Here is a 15,100-nt window from a genome sequence, read left to right on the forward strand (position 1 = left end):
GAAACACTAAGCGAGCCCTATCATTCGCCCCGCCCCCGTCCGTATTCCTAGCATCCATACTATCTTCCTGACTACCTCTGCCTGCATTTTTAACATCATCCATCACACAAATCAGCCCTACTGCTGCCTGCCCAGCCGGGATGCTGCTGCTCTCTGCTGGCCACCATAAAACTTGCTGATGACAAACACTTCATTCTTTTGGTCTCTTTTCTCAATCCACTCTGCCCAGGGACTATTATATCTAAATGTTATCTGCTGCTTGTGTATAACAGCTCATCTGTCCACTGGCTTCAAGGCTCACAAAGTACTTTCCTCATAATACTGTGTGCCTTAGGTAGGATAATTATTATCTTACCTATTCTACAGGTAGAACATGCAGGTTCAAGGACTACTCTTAAACACCAATTTTTAGTGACATCTTTTCTGGAAAACATTTTTCATATATTTTATATTTACTTATGATTGAACATATTGCTTCTTCTTGATAGGAAGAAAATTTTCTGAGAGAAATGACTGTTGTGATTTTGATTTTCTCCACAACATAAATAACTCTGTGACTTAGTAGGCATCTAATAAATGTTTTCTGACTGAATAAAATCTAAGTGAATTAATTATGGGAAATGTTTATTTTATTCCATAGATTAAAAATAAAATTAATTTAAAATAAATTAAAATTAAATAAATTGGTCAAGTTCCCAAAGCTAGTGTCAGAATCAGAACTTGAACCCACTGGGTCTTCTTATGTCAAAACTTGTTATTTTTTCACTAACCTGGCTGGATTTCAGCACAAGGTGTTCAGGAATCATCTTTACTAAAGGCAACCTAAAAACAGTCCAGTGAATCTTAGAATTGGAAAGAACTTCACAGGTCACTTATTCTAGACTCCTAACCAGTGCATTAATCATCTATACAACACACGAATAAATTAGCATATGGCTGTTGCTTTGATACCTCTGCTAACAGGTGACTCACTATCTCTAGCTGTACTTTCTTTGTAGTTTCTTCTTCTCTTTTCTTTTCTCTCTCTCTTTCTATAGGTATGTAGTAATATATGTATAAATCCATATATGTATGTTATCATTATAATTACATTTAAAATAAACATATATTGTATCTTTCTATACAGTTATATTTACATATATGTAAGTTTTATTATCACTATATAATTATATGCACATATGTTATTATCTCTGTGTATATACATACACACCTATGTAATTCTAGATAGACTAATTTAAATGCATGAGTAGAAGTCTCAGCTCAAATAACATCCATTCCATGGAACCTTCAGTGATCCCCAGGTCAGAATTTATGTTTTCTGCCTCACACTTACATTTTGCTTTGTTTGAACCTTTTTTAATGCTTATCTATATTCCATTTTGAGTTTTAGTTATTTCTGTTATTTCTCTCTCTTTATTAATAAACTCAGGAGGTCAGTGTTAGAAGTTAATTTATGAAAGCAATATTCATTTAATAAATGTTTTATTGACTTGGTTTAAATTTGAGATCTTATTGCTATATTGCTCTCTGGGGACAGGTAATAAATTTCATTTATCTCTGCATCACACCTGTTCCAATGTTTTGCATGAGGTACTCTATATAATAACTATAAGGAATGATGCTGTTCTTGTTGATTGCCCTTTTTTTTCTCAAAATAGATCATGACATCAGGAAGATGATGCCATGATATGCAAGAAAAGTGGATTTTAGTGAGAGTGGGCTATGCAAATTCATTTGCCTTATTTTTTTTACTCCAGAGTCATCTACATCCTGTGACAGGATATCCAGCAGGATGACTGGAGATAAACCTGATAACGGGGGAAGACCTTGGTATTTTTAAGCTAAGGTATTTAATAGGTCTCAGTTTGACTGAGGCAATGTCCATTCAGCAAATAAGGCGAGGTAAGAATTGAAGCAAAGAATGTCATGGTCCTCTTTGAAAATAAAGAAAAACAACAATTTCTATGAATAGAGCTGCCCTACGAGGGATCAAATTAGAATAGGTCAGTTGGCAACGAAGCTACCCCCCTCCCTTTTCTCTTTCTCTCTGTCTCTGTGTGTGTGTGTGATGTTTCTGTGTCTCTGTCTCTCTTGGTCTCTGTCTCTTTCCATTTCTGTCTCTGTCTTTATCTTTTTCTCTGTCTCTTTGCCTCTTTTCTTTCCCACTCTTCCTTCTCTCAACATAGGGTATCATACCCTTACCCTTACCTCCGTCCAAAGAAATGTAATTTTTTGGATATCTTACAGTTTTCTGGCTGGATTTCTTTCTTAAAGACCATGCTTTAAATCCAAATCACTGTGGTTCTCATTGATTGATCAATAATAGTTCTCAGGCCAAGCTCCAGTTGATCAATGTTTGGGTGCTGATTGACTCAAAGTGAATGTGAAGAGTAATTGTTTTTGTTTTGGCCAGAAACTCTGAAGGTCCTCCCCTCCCAGATTGATTTTTAGTAGATAAGAGAAATAATAAAAGAATGAATGACAAATCATATGAAGCAACACATATAACTAACAAGAATCACAGCATTGAGGGCAAAGTTCATTTGTATTTCTTGAAGCACTACATTTTGTGTCAATCTGTTTAATTAATAGTTATTGGATCTGTTTAATTAATAGTTATTGAATAACAATGGATTTGGGAACATCTTATTCAGCACAGTATCTGGCAACACAATAGAGGATAAAGAGTCCTAGACATGGACACAGCAGATGAGGTTTTGAGTCCCAGTTCTGCTATTTAAATTATTAGCTGTGTAATCTTAGCTAAATCTTTTCTCTTCTCGAAAGACTCTGTGTTTCTTATCTACAGAAATGAAGATAGGAGATAGTATTATTTCTCAAGGTCATTGTGAGGAAAAACAAAACAATGTATGAGAAGATTTTGACAAATTTTGAAGAATAATGTTCAAGTGGTTTGTGAATCATTGAATGCTTTTGTTACTGTTCACTCATTTTTTCCCAGTTTGTGTCCAATTCTCCCTGACTACACTTGAGGTCTTCTTGGCAAAGATACAGGAGTGATTTTCTATTTGATTCTCTTCTTCATTTTACAGATCAGGAACTCAGGCAAACAGGGTTAAATGACTTACCCAGGGTCACTCAGATAGTAACTATCTGAAGCCAGATTTGAATTCATGAATTTCTGTTCCAAGCCTAATGCTTTATTTACTGTTACAAAGTAACATATTACTTTATAACATAAAATTTATTTCCTTTGTATTCTAATGCTTGAAAAATCATTGATCCATGAATAATAGCTATGGTATATCCACTGATCAGTATAATTGGTTGCCTGGAACATCCTATTTCTCTCAAATATCAAATAATATATTTCCATAGCCACTTACGGATATAGAAGGGGAAAGAAAAACTATTTACATATATCCACAAGCCTTATCCAAAATCAGAATATAAAATACAAATAAAAAAAATTGGAGCAGATTAATCATTCTTGGGAGACAGTGTTCAGGACTGGCAAAGGGCAAGAATAACACTCATGGTCTTATATGTATAACTACAACATAACAAACTATGAGTGATCAACAAATTGAACTAGAGACAAGGCAGAAATATTCACTGAGTATTAGAATATAGGATTTCAGGATTGGAAGGAACCTTAGATGCTATTTAATCTAACTGCTACTTAAAAAACACTAAAATACTTGTCTTGGGTAGCCTACCAAGAACAGAATGTGGATTTCTGTATTCTACAAAATCAAGAGGTGATGTTTTCTGTAGACTTAGAAACTACCTTTTCAGATTCAAACCAAGATCCTATTAGCATTTTTAGCTGGGCATAGCACACTGTTGACTTAGTGAGCTTTTCAGACTAACTGCTGACTAGCCATGTTTCACTTACCTTGTGCTTATGAAGTTGATCATTTGAATTCAAGTATAAGACATCAATATCTAATAAAGTTTATTATATCATATTTGATCAATGTTATATACTATCTTCATATCTGAATCCTGAATTTGCCAAGCAGAATGATTCCTTCAAACTTTTTGATATCTTCAAATTTGTAGAGCTTTTAATCTATGCCTTAATTCAAGGCACTGATAAAAAAATGTTTTGCAGGATTAGGTCAAACACAGATTCCTGAGACATTCCATTAGAGACCTCCTTCTAATTTAATAAGAAATTATTAATGATCACTGTTTATGTCAGGTCATTCAATCAGACAAATTAATTAAGTTCTAAATCTGCTTAATTTTACTATCATCTGTCCATGTCTTGTTTTCCACAAAAATTGCAAGAGAGGTTTTGTTAAACTGATTTAATAGACAACTCCCATTTCTCCTTTATTGAATTATTTCTTTTTGTGTCTTCAAAATTTCATTCATTATATCTTTTTCATGCTTTCTGAACTGACTTCTCTGAGAATTTCTTTCCACAGGATTTTAATTATTCTTTCTCTGAATGATTTCAAATATATATATATATATATATATTTCTGGAAACCAAGGTATATGCCAGATAATACATAGTTTTACTCCCATTCTCTGGTACAAATATGAAGATGAAATTGTCACTTCACTTCAATGTTCCCATCTTTTCCACTCCAAAAGTCAGTTAGTTCCTCAGTCTCATGAAAATCCAATCCAAAATTGAATTTCTCCTTTTGAATTCTTTTACCTTTTAAAGTATGATATTATCATTAAGGCAAGTTAAGAAATTAATAAATGCTTTGCATTTGGCAGAGAGCTCTAGTAGATACCTTGATAGCTGAAATTCTCCATCATTGTTAGATCATGGCACTGTCCTACACTTGTGATTTCTTTCCCAGACTCTTTCTTCTTTCCTTGCAAGTCATCCATGATATACTCAGGTAATAACACATTTTATTCCTTTTCTTTGTATCCATTGAGCTTCACTAAATGTTTTCCATCAAAAGAGACTCCTTTGAGTCATGAATATAATGTGTTCACAGTCAATGCTGCATCATCCTTTTATTCCTATGTTGTTCATTTTGGATGATACTTGCCCTTCAAAAACTTTATTCTAGTCATGGACCTTATGGTAACAAGTCATAATGATCCTTATGAGTTCAATTTGACTTCTTTGTTTTAAAATCTTTAGTTCACCTTGTTTGCTACCATATTTTATACATTTATATTCAAGCACTTGAATCTGTGAGGTTTTTATTTTTTTAATTGGGTATTAGTCTTTTCCTCCTATAAAATTCTGGCTACAGGAATTGCTATTTTTTTCTTTCTAAATTGTGGCATGATTTCTTGCTTAGTATAATCACATAGTCACTTTTCTTTCTGCTAGTTTCTTCTTGGTTTAAAGCTCCTTTGATTAGATTAGCAAGATTCCAGGCAAAGACTTACTAGCATTAAAACTGGATGCATTACATCTCTGGCCAAAAAAACTATATTGTAAACCATGGCCCAGAAAACCAAATTCTATTCTCTGACACCATCTTCTTAAGAAAGTGTTTCCTTCCTAAATCTGTCTGTCTCTTCTGAATCCCTTGATTTGTTGAAGAGCAGTTATGTGAAAATACCATTTGTGTTACTAAAGTCTTGACCAAAACTTCATACACTTTAGATTTTTTCTGACAGTATTATTTCTATCAATGTGGATCATCAGAAAATGGGTGAGAGTCATCTGTTTTGACAAGACTTAAGAATTTCTGTCTAGTCTCAGATATATGCCACAGGAATAAAACAGATTTCTCTGTAACTGTCGACTAGTCAACACTCAGCTACCTCAGTATCACTTCTTTGGGCAGAACTAACACTTTACAGAATCTCTTTTTTCTCTAATCTTTAATAAATGATCCTTCATCTGACAACAACATAGAGTATACACAGTGATACTTTGGAAGACAAGTAACTGCTTCCTTTTCAGTGTGTTTGAATGCTTTCATTTGAAGAACAGCTTCGTTAACTTTTTTTTTTCCTTTCCCTCTAAACATTTATATTAACATAGGCTTTTGTGTCAGCTCTAATAACCGTGGTGTATCACTAACAAGCCAATCTCCATTTTAAATGTAATCCAGTAGTTCAAAACATCTTGGGAAAACAAGGTAAAAGAGGGATCCAAAGAGACTATATAAACAGAAAAGGGATTTATTTCCCAGAGTTTTCAGTTTTCTGATTTCTTTTGTCCTTGGGAGAGACTTCTATTCAGAAATTTTGTAAGAAGTAGCAGGAAGAAGCTGCCAGGGACTCCAAACTTTTCCTGGTGTGTGGCCAAGAATAGAGCACTGGTCTGCTGATTGCTGATTGAGCAGCTGTAATTAGGGGAAAGCAAAGGACAGACTGAGACCTCTTTGAAAAATCTGTTCATGGAGGTGAGGCAGACCACAAATGGATATGGTGTTCAGACCAGATGGGAGCAGAATGTGGGGAGCCCAAGGAAACAGAGAATGGATCTACCTAACAATGGGGTGCTGATTGGATAGACTGAAATTAGTAGTCAATCAATACACAGTCAATAAACATTTGAGTATCTACAGTTTGGGGTAGCTAGGTGATGCAGTGGATAGAATACTAGTCAGTAAAGCTCATCTTCCTGAGTTCAAATGTGGCCTTAAACATTCAGTAGCTGTGTGACTCTGAGTAAGACACTTAATCTTGTTTACCTCAGTTTCCTAATCTATGAAATGAGCTAGAGAAGGAAATGGCAAACCAGTATCTTTGCCAAGAAAATCAAATGGGGTCATAGAGATTCAATCATGAATAAAATCATTGATCACTACCACCACCTTCATCATTTGTTATGTCTTATTCTAAACTCTAGGCATATAAAACAAGATAAAAGGCAGTCCCTATCCTCAAAGAACTCATAACTTAATGGAATTGATATTTATGGGATCAAATAGAATTCTCATTCATCCTGCTTTTTTAGAGTACATACTGAGGAGTCAGTCTATGTATACTTTTAAACCTTCCTAATATCTTTCCTCTCAATCCTCTCCATTTTTTTTTTTTTTGGTTGTTGTTGCTGTTGTTTGTTGTTTACAAACTGAGTGGGATTAAAGGAGAAAAAGAAAAAAATCCAAGTTTCAAAATTATTGAGAATATTTGAAGCAATGTTCTATTGCTTAGTTGGATGTTTATGCCATCTGATTGTTATATAGTCATTAAAGTGACATTTGGAGTATATAAAATTGCAGTATATATGCTATGTTTGAGAGGGTTAATCCATACCATGAGAAATGGGGATTTGACAGAGACATTTTGATGTTTTGGAAATTTTGAGCACATTTGAGACCATATCTTCTAGATTTCCTTTGAATCTGGTGGTGATCAGTCACTATCAGCCAAGAGTCCTAGAGAAATGAGGAATTGGGGAGAGGGTGGAGAAAGGAGGTATTCACAGAGAGTTGGAACACCATCTGGTGACCAAAGAATATATTACACCCCCTTAGCTGAGCAAATAATTGACAAACCAATGTGACAGCCTATTTTTTCCAAAAGGACAAAGAGCAAGGGAAGAAGTCAAAGGTGGTCACAGTTGTCACTAAATGTACCTCTTAGTCTTGTGACTAGCACTTATCACCAATCTTCCTATAAAAAAGAACATTTATGAAACTTTTAAGAACCCAGGCATTGGAATGTAATGATATTATATTGACTCCCCAGGGAGTCAAGAAACACATCACAGTGTCATGCAGAGAGAAATGCGTTTGACTACTTACTGGAGGACCTGCTATTCCAATTCCTGGGCCTCCTCTACTTCCAGGTTGGCCAGGCAAGCCTGGAGCACCTCGGTCCCCCTAGATCAAAGGAAGAACAAATTTATAAGATAAATACTTTAGTCACTAAAAATAGTTTCTTATCCAACAAATTCATCCATAACTTTTGGTAGCCAAGATCATATTTATTTTATCTCAATTCAAATATCACAAGAAAGGATTTGGATTTTAGTCACTTCATGATCCTACTCACCTGTCACCCAACAAGATGTATCTTGTCAATGTTCCTTTGAAAATTCTATCAACACTGTCAAAATGACCACTTTCTTAGCTCCCTGTTTTGCACAGATTTTGATTTTGTTTCAGCTAGATCATGCCTGTCAACCAAACCATACACCCAATTCGAATTATATGTCCCCAATTTAACCATACTCTTATACTGATCATACTTCTCTATTTGATCTCCTAGGTTCACACCTATAAAAAAATTGAAACTTGAGTAAACTACAAATTCTGATGATTATTTTACTGTAAGTCTTGATTCCTACTCCCTTAATGCAGATTTGTACCACAGAAGTCATTTAAAATAACTCTTACCCAGTGCATGAGTCCAGCTCATAAAAACTTGACGAATAGTCATCTCTAAAGATCTCTATTAATGATGAATTCTTTATATCTGAAGAAAGCCCATTTCATTCTTGGATGACCTTAATTTTAGTACATTTTTCCTTATACTAAATCCAAATTTACTTTCCCATATCGTCTAATCATTGAACTTATCTCCGTAGTCTTTAGCTACATAGAATACGTTTGGTTCTTCCATATGATGGTGTTTCAAAATTTGGAATTCTTCTGTTTTTCTTCCTTCCCCACAGAAAGCTTCTCTTTAGACTCTGGTTCTTCACCATGGGAACCGAGATTGGAACCCAGCATAATATTCTCACTCTCTCTCTTATTATTTGCTTGCATTTTGTTTCTTTTTTCTCAGTTTTTCTTTTTCTACCTTATTGATCTGATTTTTCTTGCACAACCGAATGGTAGTATGACTATGTATATACATATTGGATCTGGCATGTATTTCAGCATATTTGGCATGTATTGGACTGCCTGCCAAGTCGGAGAGGAGATGAGGGAAGAAGGGGAAAATTTGAGGTATGTAGGGGTCAATGTTGGGAAAAATTACCCATGCATATGCTTTGTGAATAAAAAGCTTTAATAGAAAAAAAAAAGACTCTAGTTCTTCTTATTGATTCCAATGAATATGTTTTTAAGGGCCTTAGTGACCATCGTAGAGGTATAGTTCCACATCTAAGTCCCTTCTCAAAGTAGCACCTAAAATTGAACACAATATTGAAGATTCCCATTTGACCAGAGTAGAAGACAACAACATAATTTCCCATACTCCTTAACCCTTTATATAAAAATAGCATGACTTCTGCTTAAGATATATGAATGTTTGAAGAAGCAATATCGCATAATTCAATCTCAACTGAATGTCTTTATATCTTTATCACTCAGACTCCTCAATCTCTAATGAATGGCCTTGAAATTTGGTTTCAGAGACTACCACTCTGTAAAAATACCTCCTTCTAAGGTAACCAATGACCTCTTAATTATCAAAACCAATGGCATTTTCTAGTCTTAATATTTATGTTTGCACACCAACTAACATTGTTAGCCACCATTCTCAATATCATCTCCTGTATTATATTCTGGTGACAATGCATTCTCTATTGGTCATCTATGTATATGACCACTTTTCAGTTTTATTTTTTTTCCCCAATTCCTCTTCTTTTTCTATCAATATGGGTTTCGCTCTGACATGTTCTCATATTTCTCTATCCTTTCTCTCTTAGCAATTTTAACCAATCCCATGTTTTCAATTATTACCTGCATGGAAGTGATGCTCAAAATTATATATATATATATATATATATCCTTAATTTCTCAGCTGAATAGCAGTCTCATGTCTCCAACTAGCTGTTAGACATTTGCATCCTATCATCCCACATTATTTCAAACTGAATTTGTTGTTTACATTTCCAAACCTCTCCCTCTTACCAGTATTTCCAATTTTTCTGTAACCAATTTTTTATCCTAATAGATAAATAAGAATAAGGGGACACAATAACAAGGAAGGATCCAGAGAAAAATATAACTACTCAAAAATGGAAAAATGAATTTAGCATCACTCAGAGGTCATAGTGATTGCTATTTGGGAATTTGTTTCTTTACTTTTTAATAGTACATTTCACTTATTCTTCTGCTTGTTTTCATATATTTTAGAGAAAGTTTCACAGGCCATTAGAAATATATTTACATGCAAACAGTATGTGAATGTACCAATTTTTGCATGACCAGAAGATAATAAAATACATAGGAGGCCATGTGAGTGAAAGGCAAGGATTTAGAAGATATGGGAGCATTAAGCTTTAACACTAACTATGGGAGAAAAGTCAGGAAAACATGGGGTCAAATTCCTGCCTCTGTTACCATCAATGTGACCATAAGCAAATCATTCAAATTCCTTGAGTCTCATTTAGAAAATGGTAATACTATAACCTGAAAGGCCTATCTCAAAAGTTGGGGGGCTCAAAAGAGAACAGTTGCAGTATATTTCACAAAACTGAAAGAGTTAGAGTCTATAAATGTTGTTTGTATAGCAATAACAGACATTAGGAATTATATAAAAGTTACTTAACCTTAGTTTCCCTTATCTTCCAAACTAAGGTCTGTTGACCTGCTTCATCCTGTTTAATAGTTTCCTTAAAATCATAAAATTTCTTATTTAAAGGGCTCAAAGAGATCATGTAGTGAACTATACTCTTCATTTTTTTTTTCTTTTTACAGATAAAGAAACTAAGGTCCAGAGAAGTTTAATGAAAATCATAGTCACTTCTCACAGGTTTAGGATAACATATTTTGGATAACAAATTCAGGATTAGTTTCATTATATCCTAAGTAAATTCAAGATCATGGATGTGAAATTTCTCTGGAAAATAAGAAATAGAGCATGGTATAATGATTGATGTATAGAACTTATAATCAGAAAGACATGAGTTCAAATTCTACCTTTGACACTAACTTCATGATCACAGGCAAGTCATTTAATTTTGATCTGCCTCAGTTTTCTCACATGTAACATTCTGTGCCCCAGTTTCCCTATTTGTAAAATGTCATGCTAGATACCCTTTAAGGTCCCTTATAGTCCCAATTCAAACTATAAGAGCATATAATAAGAAGGGAAAGTTTGTCATTTTGGTACTTCTTTTTTAACCAAAATAATTCTTATATGATATAGGAGGTTATATCACTTAGTTCAAAGTTACTTTCAGCTCTAACATTTGGAGAGCTCCATATCACATGCCTCTCTTCCTACTACTAGTATGTGAGCAACAACAATTTGTTCTAAATCACACTCTCACAGCATCATAAAATGTGAAGAGCTGGAAAACACCTCTGTAAAGGGCTGAAACTCTGAGTTGATGCACTGAGGTCTGACAACCGAGCACTTAAGGCTAATTACCGATTGGACAATCCTCTATTAGCATATGCTTGGAAAATGGCCCTTCCCACTATTCTGTGCTGGTTCAATCTTTTGGTACATACAGAGAATTAATCAACAGAAGAAAGCTATTATTCTTAACTTCTATAATTTATGATTCTCTAATTCTAAGATTCTGTGAAATGTTTGGGATAATAAAATGTAGGACAATAGATCGGGTTTCAGAAAACTTTGATTTTATCTTCACTTTGCAACTTAACCAACTGTATCCTCTGGTATAAGTTTTCTAAGAAAGGAAGCATATGACATACCATAAAGGGCACTGGACTACTGGAATCAGGAAGATCTGAATTCAAATCCTGTCTTTTGACAATTGCCAGTTATGTGATCCATGGAAAGTTACTTAATCTTTCTGTGCCTTAATTTCCCTAGTTGTAAAATGAGGAGGTTTAACTAACTGGCTTCTAATATCACTTCTAGTTCTAAATCTATAGTCCTAAATTTTTCTATTAAATGAGGAATCCAGGGGTGGACTAGAATAGCTGTAAGTTATTTTATAATTCTAATATTCTATGATAATGAATTCTGTATCTCCGCCTAAAAGCAATTCACCCTGGAGAGATCAGATTTTAAAGCAATTATTCCCACACTAATAAGACAAGGGAAAGAGCTTCCTGGACATTCCCTGGAGTCCAGGTCTCAACTGCTCTCTTCATCAAATTGGCTGGACTTTTGTCCATTTTTATGTGTTATGGCTCATTGAAATTCTGATCCTGTCCAAAGGAAACAAATCCCCAATTTAATAGCCCTTATTTTCCAATACCCAACAAATAGTTTAGATGCTATTTCAGTGGAAGTTATAATATAAGGTTAAGAAATAAAAGGGTGAGTGCTTGTGTAACAGAGATAGTAAAAATGCAATATATTTACTCTCTGTTAAGGTTCTGGGGAATTAGGGAGAAATTTTACTACAAATGAAGTAAAAACAAGCCTTTTATAGGCTTCGACGGTTAATCGATCTGGACACACCAATGAAGCAATAAGTAAAAAAAAAACAAAAAAACAACTCAGGTTTGATTCTAAAATTTGATGACATTGATACATGATAAGGGATATAATTTCCTCCGGTCTGCTGCTTATTCTTTAGAGACACTTCTTCTACCCCATATCACCTGCCTCTCTTCCTAGTACCAGTATGTGAGCGATAACAATTAGTTCCAAATCACACTCTCACAGCATCATAAAATGTTAGAGCTGGAAAAGATCTCAATTCATGGGACATTAAAACATTAGAAACAAATAATGTTAGTGACTTGGAAACATATAATACCAGAATAGTTAGGCAACAAACATTTATTAAGTACCTACTATTGTTAGCCACTTTGCTAAGTGCTAAGGATACAAAAAAAAAGGCAAAAGGTAGTTGCTACTCTTAATGAGTTCACAGTCTGCTATGTATGATCTATGACATAGAATAAAGTAGAATTATCAACAGAAGAAAGGCACTAGCATTAAGGGGTATTGGAAAAGGCTTCTTATATAACATTGGGTTTTAGTTGGGATTTGAAGGAAACCAGAAGATGGAAATAAATTAAGGAGAACATTCCAGGCTTGGGGAACAGCCAGAGAAAATTCCCAGAGCTCATAAATAGGGTGTTTTGGGCACAGAACACTGAACATAAGAACTGGAAGAAAAGTTAGAGTGCAAAGTATTACAGAACAGAGAATGTGGAATATTAGAGTTAGAAAATGATCTGAGATTCCTCTAATTCCTCATTTTACAGAGAATTTAACTGAATCTCAGAGAAGGAAAAATGAGTTCCCTAAAGTCACATATCTTGTTAGATGTAGAAACAGGACTAGAAACCAAGGTTTCTTGAAAAAAAATTTATTTCTCTTTCCACTATAGCAGGATTCCCTTAAAACATTACATCATGATTCTGAATCTGGTAGCTACCCTATTAGGGTCTGTGTAACTTGTTTGCATATGAGCTATCATATGTGGGACTAGGATGGGAGTCAGTGTTCTTAATTGATGTGATCATTGGGGTCCTCTTTCCATTAACAGCAATGGGGTTTCTTTATATAGAATTTTCCACATTCCAAGACTTTGGATGCATGTATTCTCATAACTCTTTTGTGAAGGGGAAAGGAAGTTTCAATACCCATTTTACAGATAGGGAAATGAAGGATCAGAGCAGCTCACTGAATTATTCAAGATTAGTTGGAAAGAAATAAAATAGGGCCTAGAATTCAGACCTCCTGATAGCCAATTCAATTTTTTTCCATTAGACTACCAGAGAACAATAGAAAAATTATTTCGGGACTAGGAGTAATTTCAGAGAAACCTTTGGCCCTTTGTGGGATGGAGATAGTAAAGTGCATGTATTTATTTACTCTCTATTAAGGCTCTAGGGATTTGGGGAGGATTTTACCATAAATGAAACAAAAACAAGATGTAGGGACATAAGACATTCAGATTCTAGATAATATTGCATCCTAAGGAGATAGTTGAAGGTTATTTCTTCTTAAATTAATTGTTGGAAGACAACACCCATACACATCAGTTTGCCAATACATGAGTCCACTATATTCTTCCTTGATATCTTTTTATTATATGAGGTAACCCTGCCCTCTATTATGATATCAAAGGATCTTTGAGAGGGGACCATACACATAGAAGCCAACCAACAAAATCCTTTTCCTGCTCCCTAATACATTCAACTTACTCTTCACCATTCTGGTTCCTCTAGATGCACTTCAGAATATTAAAAAACTTAAGATGTTGAGGAGGAAACTGAGACCCATTCTCAGAAATCCACAGAGATGATAAAAGGCAGTGTTGTATAATGTCTAGAGTCAAAAGACCTGGATTCAAGGCCTACCTTCAACTAACACCACTTGTGTTAGTTGAACTTCAACTTTCACTGGAATCATATCATCAGACACCAGAAAAACTCTAGAATTCAGTCCAAATCAGATTAAAATACAATTGGGAAATTTTTAACAAAATGAATAGAAATGAAATACAAATTTTAAAATGATAATTTGTAGTTTTCTAAGTCAATAGGCAGCCACATATTTGTGATTGACTCCACTGATCTAAAATAATACTCTAAGACTCTTAAGTTTCAGAAAAAGGATCCTGAATTAATAGAAAGATTTTCTTCATCTGGGAGGTCCTTCTATTAAGGAATACACAAGTCTAATTTTTGTCCTTTATCTCTATCATCTAGGAAGTAATAGGTAGAGCTAGGATTTTAACCCACACATTCTCACTCCAAATCTATTTCTTTTTTCTGACATATCTTCTATATGAGCTATGGAAGATCCCAACAAGTTGGAAGCACTTCAGTCATGTAGCCAGTAGGAGCTTGGATCCATTGTTCAATGATTAGATCAAGTACAGAGAGTGAGATGGCATCTCTATCTCTTCTCTCCATGTCTTTTCATGTCTATTTGCATACTTGCAATACACACTTTTTAAAATTCCATTTACAGAATCACTTATTTTCGTAAAGACTCAATTCAGGCTCTACCTTGTGTAAGAATTTTTCCTGGTTCTTGTTGCTGCTAGGGCATTTTCCTTTTAAAAAATTTAATTTAATTTTTCATCAATCATGTTGGGAGAGAAAAATCAGAACAAAAAGGAAAAAATACAGAAAAAAGAAGTGAACATATCATGCGTGATTTACATTCAGTCTCCATATTTCTTTTTCAGATGCAGACGGGGTTTTCTATCCAAAGTTTATTATGATTGCCTTGGAGTGCCTTCTCCTTTAGCAGTTACTTCTACTTATTCTACATATGTCTTGTGTGTTCCCATTTATATACATTCCCTTGCTGAATAATATAAGTATCAATCAGATAAAGATTTCTTATTTTCTTCAGGCAACTCTTGAAGATTACTTGGCAAATCATGAAATGCTAGGCCTTTTTGTTGAAA

At 34.4% G+C, this 15,100-nt stretch overlaps 1 protein-coding gene across 1 annotated transcript in view; it reads right to left on the reverse strand.

Moving 5' to 3' along the window:
• LOC100931725 (collagen alpha-1(XXII) chain) overlaps positions 1-15,100 on the reverse strand; it is a 146,985-nt gene that overhangs the window by 49,410 nt on the left and 82,475 nt on the right. The window contains 1 exon segment of the mRNA XM_031947429.1: positions 7,653-7,730. Coding sequence (XP_031803289.1) covers positions 7,653-7,730 — 78 coding nt within the window.

This window comes from Sarcophilus harrisii, chromosome 1 (genome assembly GCF_902635505.1).
Source record: "Sarcophilus harrisii chromosome 1, mSarHar1.11, whole genome shotgun sequence".
Classification (NCBI taxonomy): Eukaryota; Metazoa; Chordata; class Mammalia; order Dasyuromorphia; family Dasyuridae; genus Sarcophilus; species Sarcophilus harrisii.